The 23434-nt window shown below is 49.1% G+C and overlaps 1 protein-coding gene across 2 annotated transcripts in view; it reads left to right on the plus strand.

The window, feature by feature from the left end:
* Positions 1 to 23434, plus strand: part of TRIM36 (tripartite motif containing 36) — a 213752-nt gene that overhangs the window by 41530 nt on the left and 148788 nt on the right. For both annotated transcript variants that reach the window (XM_033929084.1, XM_033929085.1), the window contains exon 2: positions 4198 to 4444. In XM_033929084.1, coding sequence (XP_033784975.1) covers positions 4198 to 4444 — 247 coding nt within the window. The remainder of the gene's footprint in view (positions 1 to 4197; positions 4445 to 23434) is intronic.

Consider the following 23434-nt stretch of genomic DNA (forward strand, 5'->3'; position numbering starts at 1 on the left):
AGGGGGGAATTTTTTTGAGAAAATCTTAAAATCTCCCTGAAGTGGTGGGTTTTTTCACCACATGCTTCCCTTTTCCTTTTTATATTCCTTGACCTCTAGTTAACTTATTCAAGGATTTTTTGATTCCCTTTATGATATCTTATGGGAACCTTTTTTGATATGATTTTTGAACCAATGAGGATGTTTCAAATTAATCTCTACTGATGGAGTCAATTCTACAGGCTAGTGTATAGGCCTCTGTCTTTCTGGGCAGAGTGGGCAAGGCTAGGGACCTGTTAGCCAAATGGGCTTCCTAGATCTCTATGCTGTCTACACTACTTTTTCTGCTTACACGTACAGTGCCTGTGTTTTTCAGCACCTCTTTTCTGCTCCAACAGAGCTGGTCTGGTTTCGAGTGTCTGATCTCACCATCGCTCTCCATGTTAAGCTAGCAAATACGCCTTGTTTGGGGGCTGACCTTTTTGGGTGCTTCCATGGTCACGCTGAGACCTGTCTACTCAGCAGTTGTTTGTCCACTAGCCCAGGTGAGTCTTTCGGGTCACGTCCCGGTAATGGTCTTCACCTTCACCTCAATCTTCTCAACGAAGATTTGCGGTTACATTTTTTCCTATCTTCATTTGGAGGCTATCTTCAGTTCCTCATGCATTGCTGAGACCTTCGCTCTTTGGGTTTTCTTCATGGGGCAGGTTTTCTATACTCAATGTTTTTATCCTGCTCTTAACCCTTTTTTCCAATAGAGTCTGTCTTGGATTCTGCACAGTCCTTCCTTTTTTCTTCTGCTGATTGTCATCCAAGGTCAATTAGTAGAGTTGGGGATTCTGATCTCATTTCTACTTGATTCCTAACTATACTGGTGGACTGAGTTTTTTCCTGGATCTTAGAGATATCATTTTTCTGGTCGAGAGGTACTTCAGGACTCGTTTCTCCTCATTCAGACCTCATGGCTATGCTTCCTGGATCTCAAGGAAACCTCCACATATCCCAATTCTTACTTCTGATAGAATATACTTTTGAGTTCAACTCAGCCTTTGCCATTTCCAGTACAAGATCCTACAGCTTTCTTCCCTTTGGTCTGGCATCTTCTCCCAGAGTCTTCACCAAGTGTCTGATTATGCTGGCCGCGTCTCTCCGATTACACGGCCTTCAGGTCTTTTCTTTTTCTGAACGTCTGTTCATCAAGGCTGTTTCCTCTCAGGAAGTGGTCCAAGCAACATTTTGGACCATCTTTTTTCTTCTAGTTCCAGGCTTTGAACTTAAATTCCCCGTAACGTCTATAATTAATTGGGGCAATCCTAGACACCACTCTCATGAGAGCGTTTCTTCCTCCAGATCGTCTTCAGACTCTCTTCTGTTTTGTGTTAGCAGTTGCTTCTTTTTCAAACCATTTCTGCCAAACACATCATGGTTCTTCTGTGCCACAGGCCTTCCTCTGTTCATGTTATATCACGGGTAGGACTACATCCTTGTACTCCTCAGTGGATTCTTGCTTCCCAGCGGTCTCAGGTGACGAATCGTCTCTCAAAGCGTGCATATTTATGACGTCGTCTCATCTGCAGTCGCTTCATTTATGGATGATCTCCTCTGATCTGTCCAGAGGTCTCCCTTTTTTTTTTTGTCTCCTCATTACATGGTCATCACGACTGACGCATCATTTTATGCATGGGGGGCTCATATGAACGATCTGCAGACTCGGGGTCTTTGGACGGGAAATTTTACATCAATTTCCTCGAACTCAGTGCTGTTTTATGCCTTCAAGGTTTTTTCTTCATCAATTCTGCCCTCAAGTCCTCCTCCTTTGCACGAACAATCAAGTAGCAAGGTACTACATAACCAAGCAAGGAGGCTCAGGCTCTCTTCTGGTGTGTCAGGAAGCCCAGCATATTTGGACTTGGGTGACAGCTTGCAATCTGTTCTTGCTGCCTGTCTGCATTCATGGGGAGCGGAATTCCCTAGCAGATAACCTCAGCAGAATTCTTCACTGAAAGGACTCTCAGCTCTACAACTCTCCAGTCCACCTTTGGGGCACCCCACAAGTAGACTTGTTTGAGTCTCTTCACAATCATCAGTTGCCCCAGTTTTGCTCCAGACTTTCCTTCCTTCTCAGTCTGACAGCAGATGTTTTGTTCCTGGATTGTATGGGTGTGTTTCTATATGCATCCCCTCCATTTCTTCTCTTGTTGAGTGTTTTATTTCAGCTCCAGAGAGAAGTAGCCACCATATGTCTTTTTACTTCATGGTGGCCCAGGCAACATGGGTTCTCCCTTCTCCTTCAATTCAGCCTCAGGGAGCCTGTTCTCCTCTGCTATTCCCTTTTTGGGTTTAATCCGGTTCAGAAGTCTGATCCATTCCAATTTGCAATGATTTCCCTTGTTGGTTGATTTTCCTCGTGCTGCGTCCTTCTCAGCCTGTTTGTTATCTTATGGATGTCTCCAGGAAACCAACCACTTAACCCAACAATGGTCTAGGGTTTTCTTCTTGGTGTCTTCTTGATCTTCATGTTACACATTCCTACTTAGTGGAATTGCTTATGGTTTATTTTTTTATTTTGTTTGCTTTTAGTCTCGAGTCTAACTCTCAGACTTCTTTTCAGTGCTCTTGCATTTTTTCCTTTTGTCAGTCGAGGGTCAACCTCTTCCTGCTTGTCCTCTGGTTTCCAGATTCATGACAGGGGTTTTTCATGTGTACCATACCTCATGCCTTTCCCTGTCATTTGGGCTGTAGCCTTTTCTACTTGGTTTCCAGGTTTCTGGTAGGACTTTTTCCCTGTGTAACCATCTCTATAGTCTCCTCGTGTCCTCTGGGTCCTTAATGTAGTTCTTTCCAGTTGGTTGAAGACACTTTTTGTGTCAATGGCTGCAGCTTATCTTGAGTTTCTTGCCTGGACAGTGGTCTTCCTTATTGCTCTCACTTTGCCTCAGGGTCGGTGAGTTACAAACATTTCTAGCAGATTCATCCTTCAGTTTTTCATCATGATAAGGTGGTTCTGCATATGCGTCCAAAGTCTCTTCTACAAGTTGTCACTTTTCATCTCTCCTTATTCTCCTACTGGAGAACCTGTTTTGTATACTTTGGACAGTAAGCGGGCTTTGGCCTTCTACATTAACCAGTCAAGGCGACATCGATTTTTATCCCTAACTTTTCTTTTGATTCAAATTAGTTAGGACATTCTGTATTCAAGAGAACGATTTCCAACTGGCTGGTTGCTTTCATCTCGTTCTGCTATATTCAGACTGGACTGACATGGGAAAATCGTGTTGCAGTCCACAGAGTTAGTGCTCTGGCAGCTTTTGTTGTTTTTCTTAGATCTACACCTTTAAGGACCTCTGTAAAGCTGCCACCTGGTCCTTAGTTCATACCTTCACTTCTCACTATTGTCTGGATTTTTTTCTCCAGACGGGATCCATCCCATGGGCAATTCGGCCTCTCTGTATTTCAAATTATATTTTCTTTGGCCAACTCTCCCACCATCCCATCTCTGTTAGCTTGGAGGTCATCCATCAGTGAGACTATGCTCCTGCTTGTCCTGGGATAAAGCACAGTTACTTACCGTAACAGGTGTTATCCAGGGACAGCAGGCAGATATTCTCACAACCCACCCACCTCCCCGGGTTGGCTTTTTAGCTGATGTATCTTAACTGAAGGTCCGCGCGCCCTCATCGGGCAGAAAGGCACTCGCGCATGTGTGGTTCGGGCTATCGGAAACTTTTTAGATTCTTAAAGTGGCGATGCACTTTTAAAGTGGTCCGTACTGGGGCTCCGTCGGTGACGTCACCCATCAGTGAGAATATCTGCCTGCTGTCCCTGGATAACACCTGTTATGGTAAGTAACTATGCTTTATCGAGGTAAGAACCTAATCTTTCTGTGTAGGCGGCCTGAGAACCTGGGGAACTGGGTTTAATTCACACTGTAGCTCCTTGTGACTCTGGGAAAGTCACTTAACACCATTGCCCCAGGTACAAAATAAGTACTGTACCTGTATATAATTTGTAAATCACATTGATTGTAATCATAGAAATGCAGTATATCAAGTCCCATTCCTTTTCCCTTTCTCTAGAATTACAAAACAGCTAAAAGATCTTTTATTGACTACTACTATCATAGCATCTATAATTTTTTATTTTTTTAAATTTTGCATCTTAACCTTTTTAAAGCTAGGGCCCCTTTTGGTTATTATCTTGTTTTTCTGCCTTTTCCAGGTTGCAATCAAGAATATTGAACGAGAGCTTATCTGTCCATCCTGCAAAGAACTGTTTATCCATCCACTTATCCTTCCCTGTCAGCACAGTATTTGCCATAAATGTGTGAAAGAACTTCTTTTCCTGTGTCATGAAGATTCGTTCACTGATGCATGCTCAGATACATCTGCCCCTGGGAGCCCTCGAATTAAGGTTCTTTCTCCAAGTGCTGAAAGATATGAGAGAATAGACCGACTTTTTAGATCAGGTATGTATTGGAATTTTATGTGTGTTCATTGCTGCTAGCAATCAAGATGTCATAATTTTGCTACTTGCAGGCCTAGGCAGCAGAACGCTTTTTTGTTTGGGGAGGCCTGAAAGCTCCGCCCCCACCCAATCTCTGCTCCCAGACACCGCCCCTATAATAGTACTAATTGTAATACAATTTTTTCCATTCATTTTTCATATATACATACAATATTATATTGTTAACAACACATAATGGTTATTATATTATTAACAACACATAATGGTTAACCACAAAATTAAACTACACAGAACACACTGTATGCTTCTAAATAGTCATTCCTACCAGAACACAGATAACCCCTAAGCAAATATGGGACCACAAACTAAAAGTACTAATATATAAAAATGAAACCCTAAGATGCAAGACTGCATATTGGCGGTATAGAAGAATAAAGTTGTTATGTTATGTTATAATGCAATACCACAGAAACAGTGACACATGTCCCTTAATACTATGCAAAATATGAAGACAGTAGATGTAAATAGTAATAGTAGTAAATTTGGAAAAACTGATACAAAACAATCACTGCTTTACAAATTAAAAGATAGAAATAAAACAAATAATGAGAAATAAGAAAATACCATTTTATTGGACTAATCCATTTTTCAATTAGCTTTCAGAGGCCAAATCTTTCTTCAGTACAGTACAGTATACTGCTGTTATGGTATCCTGTCCTGACCTGAGGAAAGGGATTTAGTCCCCCCTAAATTGCCCAGTGGGCGTCGGGAGCAATTAAGTATTTAGGAATCCGTATCTCTAGCGATCTCTCTAAACTATATGTTTTGAACTATGCCAACATTGTTCAGCAGATTCAGGGGGTGATCTTCAATGGTGGCATGGGATGTGGTTGTCTTGGTGGGGCAGAATAGCTGTTATAAAAATGAATGTTTTGCTCTGCTTACTGTTTTTATTCCAAGCTTTATCGATCCAGGTCCCTTCTTCAGTTTTGAAACAATTGCATGCCTTGTTCTTTAAGTTTATTTGGCAGGGGAAACCTCCTCGACTTTCTCAGAGGAGTTTGTGGGGGATGAGCTCTGCCCAATTAGTTTTGGTATTTTTGGGCCGCACAGTTGCGACTTTTGTTGGATTGGGAGATAGCTGAAGCGAAGATTGTGGTGCGCATTTCGTGGGACCTCATAAACTGAAGTTTTGGCTTTGGTCCTCTCCTGAACAAGTAGCATTCAGAGGTCAGAGCAATCCCTTCTTGAAGCATCTTTTGCGATTGTGGTGTGAGACGCGGCAGAGATGGGGAGAAGGGTTGGTCCCTTCTATCTTGGGGGGCGATATGTGATGAACTTCAGTTCCCTGTAGGCCGAGAGAATCAAGCTTTTTTGCGTTGGGAATGCTCTGGTTTAACCACTTTTAGGGATGTTCTGCATAGGGGGGTCCTGGTGTCCTTTGAAGCTTTTCAGACCAGTTGTGATCTGCCCAAGGGGGACTTTCTGGCCTATTCGCAAATTCAGTATTTTATTCACTCTCAGGGATGGGATTGGGGGGGGGGGGGGTTCTTTGCACTCCTCAATTCATTTAGAACAGTTATGGATTACACTTCAGGGTTTACCTAGGCCCCATTTCGGCACTTTACCAATATTTTAGGGGTTCATCTCCCTCCATATAAAACAGCTTGGGAACACGACTTGGGTGTTCATTTACAGAACGGGACTGGTCCCAGATATGTATTGAGGTGGGTAAGGCCTCCTCCTGTGTTCTTATTAAGGAAAATGCTTATAAAGTGTTTACGAGGTGGTATTTTACTCCTACCCATTTGCATAAGATGTATCCGGGGGCCTCTGCTACTTGTTGGAGATGTGGGGTGGACTTGGGTACCTTCCTCCATGTTTGGTGGGACTGTAAGGTCTTGAAACCTTTTTGGAAGAGGGTGGTGGGTTGTCTGTCACAATTGTTGCAAATTCTTATCACTTTTACATCACAGGTCTGTTTATTGGGTCTTCATAATGTGTGCTTTTATGCCTGGCAAACTAAGCTTCGCCGGTGGGGTCTGGCAGCAGCCAAATGCTTGATAACCAGCCATTGGAAGCGGATGGAGCCACCTACCATCTTGGATTGCTCTTTGAAGATTCCAATATGAGCGCAATGGAGATTTCTATTGCGAAAAGACATGGTTATTATTTTTCCTCTACCCGGACTTGGTCTCTGATTATGGACAAAGTGGACTCTTTGACTTAAGTTTACTGATTGGGGGGATGGGGGGAGTTGGGGACAACTTCCTGAAGGAACAACAGGAGGTTGTCTTATGTTGTGTTTTTGTTCAAGTGATTTGGGGTGCGGGGGTGCAGTTTGAGTGGGTATCTGGTTTATCCCAGGACAAGCAGGCATGATATTCTCACATGTGGGTGACGTCATCTACGGAGCCCCAGCGCGGACAGCTTTTCAAGCAAACTTGCTAGAAGTTTCAAGTTTGCACACTGCACCACGCATGTGTCTGCTTCCTCGCCCACTAGAGGGCGCGTTCCACCTCGTGGTCCTCAGTTCATTTTTTTCCGCGGAGCCAGTAAGCCCTGTGGATTGTGAGCTCCTAATCTTTTTTGTGTCGCTGCTTCCTGACACCGCGTCTGATTTTTTCGGTCGCTGTGCTTTTTGATTTCTGTTCTTTCTGTTCTTTTCCTTTTTAAAAAAAAAAAAAAAAAAAAAAATTTTGTCTTCTCGTTGGGCTCCGGGGGCTCCCGGCAGCCGTGGCCGCGGGACGTCGATCGTTCCCGGCCAGTTTCGTCGTTGATGTCCCGTCCTGTAACGGGTTTCAAAAAGTGCAGCCGGTGCGAGAGGCTGCTCTCTATTACAGACCCCCACCGGTGGTGCATCGTTTGTCTGGGCCCGGAACACCCTACCACCTCGTGCGATCGCTGTTCCACGTTTCAACCCAGGGCTCTCCGTCGCAGGAGGGCCAGAATGGCGGAGTTGTTTAAGGCGGACCCCGTGGTAAAGGCCTCGACGTCGGCCTCGGCTTCGGCCCCGGCCTCGACCTCGGCCTCGGCGTCCTCGGGGCCCTCGGCCTCTCCTCGCCCTTCGACTTCCAAGTCGACCTCGGGAACGAAGGCGACCTCGGGTAAGTCCTCCTTTCCATCCCCTACAGGGTCTGCAAAGAAGCCGTCCTCTGCTTCGACCAAGGCGGGTGGGTCGTCCTCGGCCCCGCCTCGGGCCCCGCCCGTGCAAGCCCCGAGGGAACACTCGAGACCGAGGTCGCCCTCCAGGGAGCATGCCCCGGATTCGGACCTCCCGACCTTCGTCGGGATCCCGGCTTTCCAGGAGCTCCTCAGAGCGCTCATATCAACTGAGCTGTCGGGGGCCCTGGAACAGCTGCAACGGGCTTCGACCCCGGCGGCTGTTGCCTCGGCGGCCTCGGCCTCGGCGACCTCGGCCTCGGGTGCCGGGGCTCCCTCGACCTCGGAGACCGGGGCTCCTCCGACCTCGGTCTCGGCTGTCGAGGCTCCGCCCGCCTCGGCCTCGGTCTCGGCCTCGGTTTTGGTCTTACCATCGACCGCGGGGGATCAGCCGGAGCGTAGCGTGCGGCCCCGGGACAAGGTGCGTCGGGTCCGCCGCATTTCCTCCTCATCGTCCTCGAGGTCCTCCCGGGGGTCTTCGCCCTCGCCTCGGACTCGGTCGAGGCGCCGGCTGAGGAAGCCGAAGCGCTCACGGGGTTCGCCTCGAGGGCGCGGTCGGTCTTCCCCGATCGGGGGCGAGGCGTTGCGGGTGTCGGAGTTGCGCATTGACAATCCGAAGCTTCTCCGCTCCCCGGCGCGTCGGGTGTCCTGTTCTTCCTCGCCGAGGAAACGGGAGGGGGCCCTCGTCCCCCGGACCCCGGGGTCTTCGCCCCGGGCCTCGTCGAGGCGGACTCGTTCTCCTACCCCCTCGAGGCCTGTGGAGAGGACATCGTGGGGCTCGGGGTCAGGGAGAGATCCCTTGTATTATTCGCACGAGGCCTCTCCGGTTTCCTCGGCGAAAAAGTCGAGATCTCCTTCCCCACCTGCTAAACCGTCCTCATTCTCGGTTTTTGTACAGGACATGGCCAAGGCCCTCGGGCTGGACCTTTCGGTCGGATCCCAGTATTCTAAGGAGTTCCTTGAGGAGCAGGACCTTCCAACTCCACCTCGGGAGGCTCCTCGGCTCCCATACAATAAGGTCCTCCTGCAGACTTGGTTAAAAAATTTGTCAAACCCTCTTACGGTCACGTCAGTCCCGTCCAAGATGGAGGGCAAATACAGGACGGTGCCGGCTAAGGGGTTCGACAAGGCGCAGCTCTCCCACCAGTCTTTGCTGGTGGAATCTGCCCTTAAAAAGTCTCAGCCTTCCCGGGTTTCTGCGGCGGTTCCACCTGGTAGGGAGGGCCGAACCCTGGACAAGTTTGGCCGTCGCCTTTATTCCAATTCCCTGATGGCCACCAGGGTGCTAAATTATGCATTCACTTTTTCCTCCTATCTTCGAGGTATGGTGAAGGACCTCCCTCAGTTTCGTGACTCCATACCGGACTCCCAGAAGGCAGGTTTTGATACATTCATGTCCAACCTGTCTCAACTGCGGTTGTACCTGTTTCACGCCTTGTACGACGCTTTTGAGCTGGTTTCGAGGGTGTCGGCCCTCGCGGTGGCCATGCGCCGTCTGGCCTGGCTTCGCACCCTCGACATGGACCCAAACCTGCAGGATCGCCTGGCAGATTTGCCTTGTGTGGGGTCCGAACTTTTTGACGAGTCATTAGAGGCGGCGACCAAGAGGTTGTCTGAGCAGGAGCGCTCGTTGGCCTCCTTGGTCCGGCCCAAGCCTAGACCCCCGCCGCAGAAACCCTTCCGCCCTCCCCCGAGGCGGTACCCCCAAAAATCTACTCCCGCCTTTTCCAGACCGCCACCTAGACGCCAGGCTCAGAGGGGCAGAGGGGGACAAACGCAAGCTCCGGCGCAGGGCCCTTCCAAGCCCGCGCCTTCTTTTTGACGGGCTGAGCGGATGGGGCGGGTTCCCCTCCGCGACCGCTCAGAAATCCCTGCCTATAGGGGGGCGTCTTCGGTCCTTTTACCCAGCCTGGACCGAAATTACATCAGACGCCTGGGTGCTCCGGACCGTCTCCGAGGGCTACTCTCTCAATTTCTTGTCTGTGCCACAGGATATGCCCCCGGGACCTTCCACTTTCAATCGGAGCCAGCTTCCCATCTTGCTGGCCGAGGCCCGGGCCCTGTTGAAGCTTCGGGCGGTCGAACCAGTTCCCGCAGATCAGCGGGGGACCGGGTTTTACTCCCGCTACTTTCTGGTCCCGAAAAAGACCGGGGACCTGCGCCCTATACTGGACCTCAGGAAGCTCAACAAATTCCTGGTCCGGGAGAAGTTTCGAATGCTGTCTCTCCCGGTTCTATACCCTCTCTTGGAGGAAGGGGACTGGATGTGCTCCCTCGATCTGAAGGAGGCATATACTCATGTTCCCGTGCATCCTGCCTTCCGGAGGTTCTTGAGGTTCCAGGTGGGGGACTTGCACCTTCAGTACAGGGTCCTGCCTTTTGGCCTAGCTTCGTCCCCTCGAGTCTTTACGAAGTGCATGGTCGTGGTCGCGGCGGCCCTGAGAAATCGGGGCCTTCAGGTTTTCCCCTACCTGGACGATTGGCTGATCAAAAGCACGACCAGGGAGGGGGTTATCTCAGCGACCCGACAGTCTATCGCCTTCCTTCAACGACTGGGGTTCGAGGTGAATTTCCCCAAGTCGCAGTTGCAGCCGGCCCAGTCCCTTCAATTTATAGGCGCAGTGCTGGACACTGTGAGCCGACGTGCGTACCTCCCGCAGCCTCGCTTGGCGGCCTTGGTTCGGCTGGGGCGGTGGGTCTCGCAGCTGCAGGTGGTATCGGCCCAGCGCATGATGATGCTTCTGGGCCACATGGCATCGACGGTCCACGTCACCCCGTTTGCCAGACTGCACCTGAGAATCTCTCAGTGGACCCTGGCCTCCCAGTGGCGTCAGGATTGCGATCCGGTGTCCCGCCTCATTACGGTCACTCCTTCTTTGAAACGGTCGCTCCGTTGGTGGACCGATTGTTCCAATTTTTCCGGGGGGTTGCTGTTTCTGGCCCCTCCCTTTCGCAGGGTCCTGACCACGGACTCTTCGGAGTATGCGTGGGGGGCCCATCTAGACGGGCTGCGGACCCAGGGTCTGTGGTCGTCGGAGGACCGTCGATGTCACATCAATGTGCTGGAACTTCGAGCCATTTACATGGCGGTTCGTGCGTTCGACCACCTTCTTCGCGATCAGGTAGTCCTAGTTCGCACGGACAACCAGGTAGCGATGTACTATGTCAACAAGCAAGGTGGGACGGGCTCTTGGCCCCTCTGCAGGGAGGCGCTTCGCCTTTGGGAGTGGGCAATCTCCCGAAACATCTTCCTGCAGGCGGTATATATTCAGGGAGACCAAAACTGCTTGGCAGACAAGCTCAGTCGGCTTCTTCAACCGCACGAATGGTCTCTCCACTCCAGAGTCCTGCGCGAGGTCTTCGACCGCTGGGGGACTCCGCAGGTGGACCTGTTTGCCTCCTCGGAGACGCACAAACTGCCCCTATATTGTTCGAGGATGTATTCCCCGGACCGTCTGGAGGCGGATGCCTTCCTTCTGGACTGGGAGGGGAGGTTCCTGTATGCGTTTCCTCCTTTTCCCTTGATCATGAGAACGTTGGTACGTCTCAAGTCATCCACCGCCACGATGATTCTCATTGCGCCTCGGTGGCCTCGTCAGCATTGGTTCTCCCTGCTTCTTCAACTAAGTGTCAGGGAACCTCTGCTTCTGCCTGTGTTTCCCTCTCTGCTATCTCAGAGTCGGGGTTCGCTGTTGCATCCCAATCTGCAGTCCTTGCACCTGACTGCTTGGTTCCTTTCCCCTTCACTTCAATCCAGGTCTCTCAGTCAGTGAGGGAGGTTTTGGAAGCCTCACGCAAGGTCTCGACCAGGCTTTGTTATTCACAGAAGTGGACCAGATTTTCATCTTGGTGTTCCTCGCGACATCTGACTCCTGATTCTGTCCCGGTGGCTTCGGTTTTAGACTACTTGTTACATTTGTCTAAATCAGGCCTGAAGACGACATCTGTCCGGGTACATCTCAGTGCCATTTCAGCTTTTCACCGGCACTTAGATGGTCGTGCTCTTTCGCTTCACCCTATGGTGCAACGGTTCATGAAGGGGCTAATCAATGTTTGTCCCCCTCTGAAGCCTCCTCCTGTTGTTTGGGATTTGAATGTTGTCCTGGCTCAACTGATGAAACCTCCCTTTGAGCCTATGGACGTATCCCTTCTCAAATTCCTTACTTGGAAGGTGGTTTTTCTGATTGCTCTCACATCGGCTCGAAGGGTTAGTGAGTTGCAAGCTTTGGTTGCGGATCCACCTTTCACGGTGTTCCACCATGACAAGGTGGTCTTGCGCACGCATCCGAAATTTTTGCCAAAGATTGTATCGGATTTCCACTTGAATCAGTCCGTTGTCCTTCCTGTGTTTTTTCCTAAGCCCCACTCCCATCCTGGCGAGACGGCGCTCCATTCTCTTGACTGTAAGAGGGCGTTGGCATTTTATCTCCAACGTACCAAGTCTCATCGGAAGGTTCCTCAATTGTTTTTGTCCTTTGATCCTAATCGTCTAGGACATCCGGTTTCCAAACGCACCTTGTCCAACTGGTTGGCTGCTTGCATTTCTTTTTGCTACGCTCAGGCTGGTCTCCCGCTCTCGGGGCGTGTCACGGGGCATAAGGTCCGAGCGATGGCAGCTTCGGTTGCTTTCCTCCGATCTACTCCCATGGAGGACATTTGTAAAGCTGCCACTTGGTCTTCGGTTCATACGTTCACCTCCCACTATTGCCTGGACACTTTGTCCAGAAGCGATGGCCGGTTTGGCCAGTCGGTGTTACGTAATCTGTTTTCATAAATTGCCATCCTCCCACCTGCCCTTTTTTTGGTTGGCTTGGAGGTCACCCACATGTGAGAATATCATGCCTGCTTGTCCTGGGATAAAGCACAGTTACTTACCGTAACAGGTGTTATCCAGGGACAGCAGGCATATATTCTCACAACCCACCCGCCTCCCCGGGGATGGCTTCTTTGCTAGTGATGGAACTGAGGACCACGAGGTGGAACGCGCCCTCTAGTGGGCGAGGAAGCAGACACATGCGTGGTGCAGTGTGCAAACTTGAAACTTCTAGCAAGTTTGCTTGAAAAGCTGTCCGCGCTGGGGCTCCGTAGATGACGTCACCCACATGTGAGAATATATGCCTGCTGTCCCTGGATAACACCTGTTACGGTAAGTAACTGTGCTTTATTGTTCTTCCGTTTGGAGATGCTTTTTTAAAAAAAATATTTTGGGATGGTAGACATTTTTATGGGATGGTATTGCGTTTCTGTTCGAGCTGATATCCAATTTTGCTGTTTTGTAATTCTTTTCAAATCTTCAATAAAACATTAAAATTTTTTTAAAAAAAAGAATGATAGATTACTTGTAGGCATCTTTGAAAAGGAAACATTTTAGATTGCCCTTAAATTTATCTAAATTTTGTTCAGCTCTGATATGTGATGGGAGGGAATTCCAGATTGTAGGAGCTGTGACAGAAAAAATAGAAGCAAGGCAGGTGCCAATAATTTTTAATGAGGGGACATAGAGTGTGTGTTGAGACGCGGATCTTAGAGTTCTAGGAGGCTCGTATGAGATCAGGAGTCTATTAATAAATGCAGGCTCACTGGTCTTTTGAGATTTGAAAGTTAAGAGAGCAATTTTATACATAATCCGGTGGGGGATGGGAAGCCAGTGAGCCTTCTTTAGCAGAGGAGTCTTGCAATTGTGGAATGCTTATTTAAATTGCCAAGGGTCCTCTGCTGTTATCAGCGCAGCAGTGGTGGCAGCATAGGGGTTTCCCCTGAGGCAGGCGCCCCGGCCAGATGAGGATTCAGACTTGGACCAAGAGGTTCAGTCTATCACGGACTGGGAGGATAGCAAGTCAGATTTCCCTGCCACTTTTATCCCAGGATGAAGTTTCCCTGACACAGTCTTCTTCCATGCAGGACAGTGGTCATGAGGTGGTGGTGACATTGGATCAGGGAGAAGACCCACAGTGTGCCAGTTGTTTAGGGCCTCTTTGCTTTTGAGAGTTATTTCCACCTTGCTGTAAGTGTTAAAGCTCAAAATCCCATCGGCCTCTTCTCAATGCTGTTATGAGCAGTTCTATGGCTCAGACCATGATTTTTATCCTCCCATCCAAACATCACTATGAGTTGCCACTAGGAGTTGTCAGAGGGATCCCTTTGAATGGCTAAAACTTATGTCCAAGCTGTGTCTGATAGCACCAGATTTCCAACAGCTGTTTGTTCAGCCAAAAGTGGATTCACTGGTGGTTCAGGTCACTAAACAAACCTCCCTCCCTAGTGAAGGAGGGGTGGTGATAAAGAGCCTCAGGACCAAGTGGACTTGCTCACCACCTCACCCCCCCCCCCCCCCCCCGGAAGGCCTGCGTGTTTTTGCCTGTCCCACCCCGAAGGACTGCTCACTACACCCCCCCCCCCCCATGGAAGGCCTGCGTGTTCCCCCTGGCCTCCCACTGGGGTCGGCTTCCTCCCTGGCCTCCCCGCACTGTTTATCTTCTAGGAACAGCCTACAAACAAGATCGCGGTGCTAGCGATCTTTGTACTTAGGAGCTGTTTCCTCTGTTGCGGTCCCGCCCCTCCTCTGACGTCAATTTGGAGCTTTGGCCCTAAGCAGTAAGGTGGCAGCTGTGTCTTCCTTTGTAGCACGCACTTGTCACACTTGCCTGTCTTGGACCTCTGATTGATAGATGGGAAAGATTCCCAGAACCTGTTCTCTGGGGAGAATTATATTGCTAATGCTCTGTATGATCTCTTCAGAGTTATAAGCAAGGTCTCTGACTATGCTATCTCTGCCCGACGGATGCTTTAGATCAGGAGATGCTACCCTCTAAAGTTACGCTAAGCAGGCTGCTCCTAAGTCCCGCTCGGCTTCACCCCTTGAGGGGCATTCTACGGACAAGCCGTCCTCCTTCACCAGGTTCGTGATGGACATGGGCAAGGCGCTGCAACTGGACTTCCAGTCCGGATCCAGGTATACCCAGGAATATTTGGAGGAGATGGAGCTTCCTTACCCACCGAAGGAATCCCTTCGCCTCCCCTTGAACCCCGTTTTGCAGCAGACTTTCTTCCGGAATTTAGAGATGCCTTACTCTATTCCGGCCATTCCGTCCAAGATGGAGTCAAGGTACCGGACGGTCCCCTGTAAGGGGTTTGAGAAGGCTCAGCTCTCCCACCAATCCTTGGTGGTGGAGTCTTCCTTGAAGTCTAATCCTTCCAAGGTCTACGCGGCTGTCCTGCCGGGCCGGGGAAGCCGGACTATGGACAAGTTTGGCAGGCGCCTGTACTAAAATTCAATGATGGCAAACAGGGATCTTAACTACAATTTTACTTTTATGTCATATCTGAAACAGTGCATCAAATCCATGCCCTCGTTTCAGGAGGATATGCCTGTTCATCGCCGGACGTAATTTCGCCGGCTCCTGGATACACTGTTGCAGATTCGCCTTTATATGTTTCAGGCGACCTATGATGCCTTTGAACTCTCCTCAAGGGTCTTCGCCTTTGCGGTAGCCATGCGCTGCCTAGCCTGGCTCCGCAAGGTTGACATGGACCCAAATCTGCAGACCGGCTGGCGAATCTCCCGTGTTTGGGCAACAAACTCTTTGACAACTCCATTGAGGCAGCCACCAAACGCCTCTCCGAGCATGAGCGCTCCTTTGCCTCCTTGGTTAGGTCCAAGGCGAAGCCCGCTCTTCCTAAGTCGTACAAATTGCCTCCCCAGCGCTATCCTCAAAAGTCCACACTGGCTTTTTCCCGGCCACCTCCTCGGCATCCGCAGCAGCAAAGGGCCCCTCAGAAGCCTCAGACACCTGCGGTGGCCAAGCCTGTGCCATCTTTTTGACTGGCCCGGTTGGAGCGGGCCGGCCCCCTCCGTCCTCGAGTCCTCTCCTCTGCCTATAGGGGGCCGCCTCCATGCTTTTTATCACCGCTGGGAACTGATAACTTCGGACAACTGGGTCCTCTCCGTCATCAGAGAGGGGTATTCCCTACACTTCTGGACGCCTCCTCCGGACCTGCCCCCAAGAGAGTGTCCTTCCGCCAGAGCGCTACTTCCCCTTCTTCTCCAGGAGGCTCATGCCCTTCTTCGCTTCCGGGCGGTGGAGGTGGTCCCTTTGTGTCAGCAGGGCACTGGGTTCTACTCCCAGTACTTTCTAGTCCCCAAAAAGACCGGGGATCTGCGCCCTATCCTGGACCTCTGCAAGCTGAACAAGTTCCTGGTCAAGGAGAAGTTCCGTATGCTCTTTCTTCCCACTCTGTACCCCCTGAGGGACGAGGGGGACTGGCTATGTTTCCTGGACCTGAAGGAGGCCTACACTCACATCTCGATTCACCCGGCCTCTCGAAGGTTCCTTCGCTTTCAAGTGGGAGACCTTCACCTGCAGTATCGAGTCCTCCCGTTCAGGCTCGCTTTGTCCCCATGAGTATTCACTAAGTGCCTCGTGGTGGTGGCAGCGGCCCTGTGGTCGCAGGGTCTTCATGTGTTCCCGTACCTCGACGACTGTCTTATCAAAGCACCGTCGCGGCGGGGGGTTATTTCAGCGACCCAATGGACTATTACGTTTCTTCAGTGTCTGGGCTTCGAGGTGAACTTCCCCAAGTCCCAGTTGTGCCTCTCTCGATCTCTGCAGTTCATTGGGGCGATTTTGGACACGGTTCGCCTCTGCTCGTTTCTGCCTCAACCTCAGCAGGCTGCACTCATCGACCTGTGCCGGCAGGTCTCCCTTCAGTCTACAGCCTCGGTCAGGCAGATGATGATCATGTTGGGACACATGGCCTCCACTGTTCATGTGATTCCTTTTGCCAGACTTCACCTCCGGGTACCTCAGTGGACCCTGGCGTCCCAGTGGAGACAGGACTGGGATCCCGCTTCTCAGCACATTGTGGTCACTCCCTCCTTGAGGCGTTCGCTCCACTGGTGGACGCTCTCTTCCAATCTTTCCAGAGGTTTTCTCTTTCCCGCGCCCCCGCCGCAGAAGGTCCTAACTGGACTCCTCCACGTATACCTGGGGGGCTCACCTTGACGGCCTCCACACTCAGGGTCCTTGGTCCAGCGCCAACCATCGCTGCCACATCCAACCTGCTGGAGCATCGGGCTATTTACAATGCTTTGGTAGCCTTTCGTCATTTGCTTCAGGATCGCAAGGTCCTGGTGCGCACGGACAACCAGGTGGCGATGTATTAAGTGAACAAGCAGGGGGGTACAGGATCCCTGTTTCTGTGCTGGAAGGCTCTTCAGCTCTGGGAGTGGGCGATACGTCACAACATCTTCCTTCAAGTGATCTACATCCAGGGTCGGCAGAACTGCCTGGTGGACAAATTGAGCCGCCTGCTCCAAGCGCACGAGTGGTCGCTCCACTCTTCCACTGTGCGTCAGGTGTTCGCTCGCTGGGGGACGCGCAGATAGATCTGTTCGCCTCCCCCCCTCAACCACAAGTTGCCTCTCTTCTGCTCCAGGATTTACTTCCCGGATCGTGTCGAGGTGGATGCTTTCCTTCTAGATTGGATGGACCGGTTCCTATACACGTTCCCTCCATTTCCCCTGATTCTGAAGACTCTCGTCCAGCTCAAGTCGGTCTGAGCCACCATGATTTTGATAGCTCCTCGGTGGCCCAGACAGCCGTGGTTCTCCCTTCTACTTCGAGTCAGTGTCAGGGAGCCTCTGCTTCTGCCTGTGTTTCCTTCTCTGCTGTCTCAGAGTCAGGGTTTGCTACTGCATCCCAATCTGCAGTCTCTACACTTAACAGCTTGGTTCCTCTTCATCTGCCTCCCTCCTTCAGTTTCTCTCAGTCAGTGAGGGATGTTCCCGAGGCCTCTCAGAAGAGTTCTACTCGGCAATGCTACTCCCAGAAATGGACTAGATTTGCTGCGTGGTGTATTACGCACCGCATGGAGCCATTGTCTGCCTCCTTGTCTTCCGTGCTGAATTACCTGTTACACTTGTCTCGGTCTGGTCTCAAAACGACATCTATTCGAGTCCACCTCAGTGCGATTGCTGCCTTTCATCAGCCGCTTGATGGGAAACCACTTTCTGTCCATCCGGTGGTTTCCCGTTTTATGAAGGGCCTCTTCAATGTTCATCCTCCACTCAAGCCTCCCCCAGTGGTTTGGGGGTCTTAATGTGGTTCTGGCTCAATTGATGAGACCTCCATTTGAACCCATTGACAAGGCTCATCTGAAGTTTCTCACTTGGAAGGTCTTGTTCCTGATTGCTCTCACGTCTGCTCGCAGAGTCAGTGAGCTGCAAGCTCTGGTTGCGGACCCGCCTTTTACTGTTTTTCATCATGACAAGGTGGTCCTTCGTACTCATCCTAAGTTCTTGCCTAAGGTGGTTTCGGATTTCCACCTCAACCAGTCCATTGTTCTTCCTGTGTTTTTTCCTAAGCCCCATTCTTATCCTGGGGAGGTGGCGCTTCACACTCTTGACTGTAAGAGGGCGTTAGCGTTTTATCTCCAACACACCCAATCTCATCGGACGGCTCCTCAACTCTTGATATCTTTCAATCCAAATCGGTTGGGGCGTCCTGTTTCCAAGTGCACCTTGTCCAACTGGTTAGCTGCTTGTATTTCCTTCTGCTACGCTCAGGCTGGTCTCCTGCTGCCGGGTCGGGTCATGGGGCACAAAGTCCGAGCGATGGCGGCATTTGTTGCTTTCATCAGGTCCACGCCTATTGAGGAGATCTGCAAGGCCGCCACTTGGTCCTTGGTTCATACCTTCACCTCTCACTACTGTCTGGATACTTTTTCCAGATGCAATGGCCTCTTCGGCCAGTCGGTTTTACGTAATCTGTTCTCTTAAATTGCCAACTCTCCCACCATCCCATCCTGGTTAGCTTGGAGGTCACCCACATGTAGAGAATATGCTGCCTGCTTGTCCTGGGATAAAGCACAGTTATTTACCGTAACAGGTTTATCCAGTGACAGCAGGCAGATATTCTCGCAACCCTCCCTCTTCCCCAGGTTGGCTTCTTTGCTAGCTATCTGAACTGAGGACCACATTGAGGAGACGTGCCCTCTAGTGGGGCGGGAAGGCACACGTATGCGTGATGCAGCACTAGCAAACTTTAAGATCTTCAATCAAGTTTGCTTGAAAAGCTGTCCGCGACGGGGCTTCGTGGATGACTTCACCCACATGTAGAGAATATCTGCCTGCTCTCCCTGGATAACACCTGTTATGGTAAGTATCTGTGCTTTACTGTACCTCCCTTTTACATATACCCGCTTATCTACTCCCCCTTCCCTGTGACAGCAGCATCAAATAATAATTCAAGTAGCTATGTGCTTTTGGAGAAGAGCTCCAAAAGAGAGACCAGATTCATTGATATCTTTTTCCATTTCATTGGTCTACTCTGTTGATCATGTATTCGTTCCATTATTGGTAAATAGAAAATACTATATTTCTATTGTGTAAATGCTGGGGCATCTGAACTTCATCTGAATAAAATAGATTCTCCCAGGACAAGCGGGTATTATATTCTCACATGTGAGTGACATCGTCCAAAGTACCCAGTGCCAGACCCTGCTAAGTGTACTATCATTTTAAATCTTTGAGGCAGTACCCCACCGCATGCATATAAGTGCCTTCCTGCCTAATGTTGATACACGAGACCATCATTCTCTAGTTTTCCATGCAGCTAACAAGCTGTCTCTTTGGTCTCTTCAGGGTGTCTCAGCCCATCAACCTTTTGATATTTTGTGCCTTCCTGATGCCTTTTTTTAATCTTCATAATTATTCTATTGTTTCCTTCATTTTTCTCGAGTTTGGTCAGATTTGAACAATTTTGACTTTTTGGTCTTTGGACTACTTTGAGTCTTTTTCATACCTGGGAACATCAACTGTTTCTGGGATACCTTTACTCGAGCTTCCCTGGCTATCAAGTCCAATGACTGCGTCTGCTATTTTTCTCTCGATGTCAAAGGGTCTGAGTGGCTTTAAAAAATGTTCTTGATGCAATAGGACTATTTCAGGCACTGAGCCCCATAATTAGTATGTTCAGTGTCTGGGTCCTGAGCATTGGGACCTCTATTCACATATGCAAATAGATTTAAAGCCCATAGAATTTAGTGTGACAAATAATTTTTTGGATCGGCATCAAGCATGGCAAGAGATTCCAGTTCCAACATGCAGTCTACATTGGTGTCAACACTGAGTGTATTGACACCATGCCGAGCATACCAAGCATTGGGTTCCTAAGAATTGCAATACTGGGACAGACCAAAGGTCCATCAAGCCTAATATTCTATTTCAAACAGTGGCCAACCCAGATCACAAATACATGGCAGGATCCCAAAGAGAAAAATAGATTTTATGCTGCTTATACTAGGAGTAAGCAGTGGATTTTCCTAAGTCCATTTTAATAATGGCTTATGGACTTTTAGGAAATATCAAAACCTTTTTTAAAATTCCTGCTAAGCTAACTGCTTTTACAGCATTCTCTGACAATGAATTTCCAGAGTTTAATTACACGTTGAATGAAGAAATATTTTCTCCAGTTAGTTTTAAATTTACCGTATTTTCACGCATATAACACGCGCGTTATACACGATTTTACAAACCGTGCATAACCTTGCGCGTTGTACAAAATTTTTTTTACATAGTTCCCCCCCCCGACGTCCAATTCACCCCCTGCAGGACCGCTCGCACCCCCACCCTGAAGGACCGCTCGCACGCACTCCCACCCGCACCCCCACTCTGAAGGACTGCTCGCACCCCCACAGCCTCCCGACCTACATGATGGGGGGGGGTCGGGAGGCTGTGGGGGTGCGAGCGGTCCTTCAGGGTGGGGATGCGGGTGGGAATGCGTGCGAGCGGTCCTTCGGGGTGGGGGTGCGGGAGCATGCGAGCGGTCCTGCGGGGGGGTGAATCGGACGTCGGGGGGGCATCAGGCTTTCAGGGTGGGGACAGGACTTCAAGGGCGAGAGGAGAGTCGGGGCGGGCGAAAGGAGAGTCGGGGCGGGCGAAAGGAGAGTTGGGCGGCGACGGGAGAGTCGGGCAGCATGCGCGGTATACGGGTGCGCGCGGTATACAAAATTTTTTAAATATATATTTCGGTTTCCCGTGTGCTACACCCGTGTGCGCTTTTACACGGGTGCGCGTTATCTATGTGAAAATACGGTACCTCTTAGCTTCATTGCATGTCCCCTAGTCTTAGTATTTTTGGAAAGAGTAAACAAGTGATTCACATCTACCTATACTACTCCACTCAGTATTTTATAGACCTCTATCATTTTCTCCCCTGAGCGACAACTCCAAGTTGAAGAGCCCTAGCTACTTTAGCCTTTTCTCAAAAGGAAATCACATCCATTTTATCATTTTCATTGCCTTTCTCTGCTATGGGGTTCATTATCAAAAAAGAAAAACATCCAAGAAGTGTCATAAAGGGGTAGATGGATGTTTTTCTTTCCAAACCCTTCCAATTTGTTATTTTTGAAACCTATTTTCTAGACTTTCAATGCTGCTGTTCAGTCTAAATCTCAAGAGGGCATCTTAGAGGCATGGGAGCCTATAATAAAAGGACATAAACATCCAAAAAGCATGCTAAATCAACACTTGGATGTCCTAATTGCCAGGACGTCCAATTGCCGAAAATCAAAACCATCTTTCTGTACATCTGGCAAGGTGTTCCAGAGCATGAGATAGGCATGGTGGAGGTATGTTATGGGTGGGTTTTGGACAGTCTCAAGGGCGAGTTAGACATGGACATCTTGCAGCGATTAATCAAACATTTTGCAAGACATCTTGGACAGAATTTATACGTTTTGAACTAGACTTGTTTTAGAAGGGTTTAAGTGCCACAAAGGTGCCCAAACTGACAGATGACCATTGCATGCATCAAGGTAAGACACCCCCACACCCCTCAGTGCTCACACCCACAAAGATCAGAATACAAACGTACATACTTATCTCCAGAACATCAGTATCTGGTGTAGGAAAGCTTAGTAGAGCTCCACATAGTCCCTTAGAAGTCCCATAAGCCATTCTAACCACTACATTCATGGTGGAAAATGTGAAGCCATCAACCTCCCCCCCCAAAACCCTACTCTACTGCCATATAGGTGCCACCTGCAGCCATAAGGGCTACTGGGGTTGTAGACAGGTGGGTATAGTGGTTTTTGTGGGGGTGGGGCTCACCACAACCTATAAGGGAATTCTGTTGAGATGTTTATGTGGCACTCTTTATATGAAGTTCACAGCATTGCCCTCTAAGGTGCCCCATTGCTCTGTTGCCATGTATGGGTGGCTAGTCCATTACAGGACTGGCCCCTCCCACTTACAAATGGTCTTATTTTGGGACTTTGTTTGAAATTTTGTTTGAAAATGTGGTATAAGATTGACGTCCTGGCGGTCTGGGCATCCTAATGGCCTGGACATCTAGATAGAGGATTTTCTAAAAAATTATTTCTAGACATATGGTGGTTTGCCTTTCAAAAATAGGCATTTTCTTACTGCCGACTTTGGACGTCTAATGTCATACGTGTAAGTCGGATTTAAACATATGTTTTGAAAGTGCCCCTCATGGTGTGAGTGGGACTTGGATGTTTTTTTCTTTCCTAATCAAATGTTTAATATATCCAGGTCACAAATTTGGTTATCCAGGGCTAGATAAGTGCAAAAATGTGTCCAAACTGACCAGATGACAAGTGGAGGGATGTAAAAAACAAAAGGAATTGACCCCAAAATATCCACAAAGAAGAAAATCCAGAGAAAACCAAAAAAAACTCTGTGGAGTGACGATGTTCCTAAATGGACTTTATTTGAAAGTATCAAAGTTCCAAAGGTACACTAAAATCACCAACATAAAATAATTCCATCCACATAAAAGTAAATCATCCACATAAGAGCCTTAAAGGACCTAGTCCGCTAGGGATACAGGACCCAACACGGTCCGCGTTTCGACAAAAAGTCTTCTTCAGGGGTCCCTGGGGGTCCTATAAAGGTGTGTATGTGGGAAACAATTGTGTGGTGAACCGGAAGTGAGACACTGCTTGCATTTGCAATGGAGGGATGTAAACATGTTAGCCACTTCCCCAGTGATCATTGACCCCCCTCCCACCCCTAAAAGATGTGAATGAAACAGTAAATACCTGCCAGATGTTATAGCCAATCCTAATAAAGTAGCAAGCAGGTCACTGAAGTAGATTAGTGGGCGGTATAGTTGGCCATGAAGATGGGGACTCGGGCCCATATCCCACTCTAACTACTGCACTTATAGTGGAACCTGTAAGCCTTCCAAAACCCACCCAGATCCCACTGTACCTACATATACAGTCATTTTAAAAAATTAGGACATGAAATATTCAGTTCTTTCTTAAGAAATGTTCACATATAGATGTCAGATTTTTTAAAAATTTATCTCTGGAAAAGAAAATGAAGTAATTGCAGGGAAACAACAAAACTTTTCATGTCTTTTTGATGCTCATGGAGAGCATTGCTTCCGTTACTCTCTCTTAGCCTCTTCCTCAGCCAATTGGAGGTCGGCTCCAGTTATACCATCTATATTGTGAGCTGATAACGGACCTCTGGGTTCTAAAAGTCATTCAGGAGGGTTGCTATCTTCATTTCATTGCTGCACCTCCAGATCATCCTCTTTCAACCCTCAACAGACGTCCCTGCTCACAGGAAATTTCTCAGATTTCAAGTAGCCCATCAGTACAAGATTCTGCCATTCAGCCTTGCATCTTCTTCCAGAGTATTCACCAAATGCTTGGTGGTAGTGGCAGTGGCGTTATGGGCTCAAGGTCTTCATATTTTTCCTTCTCTCGATGATTGGCTAATAAAAGATGCCATTCCTCAAGGGGTGCTTGCAGCAACACAGTCGACCATTCTTCAGGAAGGGGCTAGAACTGGTTT

Source organism: Geotrypetes seraphini, chromosome 1 (genome assembly GCF_902459505.1).
Source record: "Geotrypetes seraphini chromosome 1, aGeoSer1.1, whole genome shotgun sequence".
In the NCBI taxonomy this organism is placed as follows: Eukaryota; Metazoa; Chordata; class Amphibia; order Gymnophiona; family Dermophiidae; genus Geotrypetes; species Geotrypetes seraphini.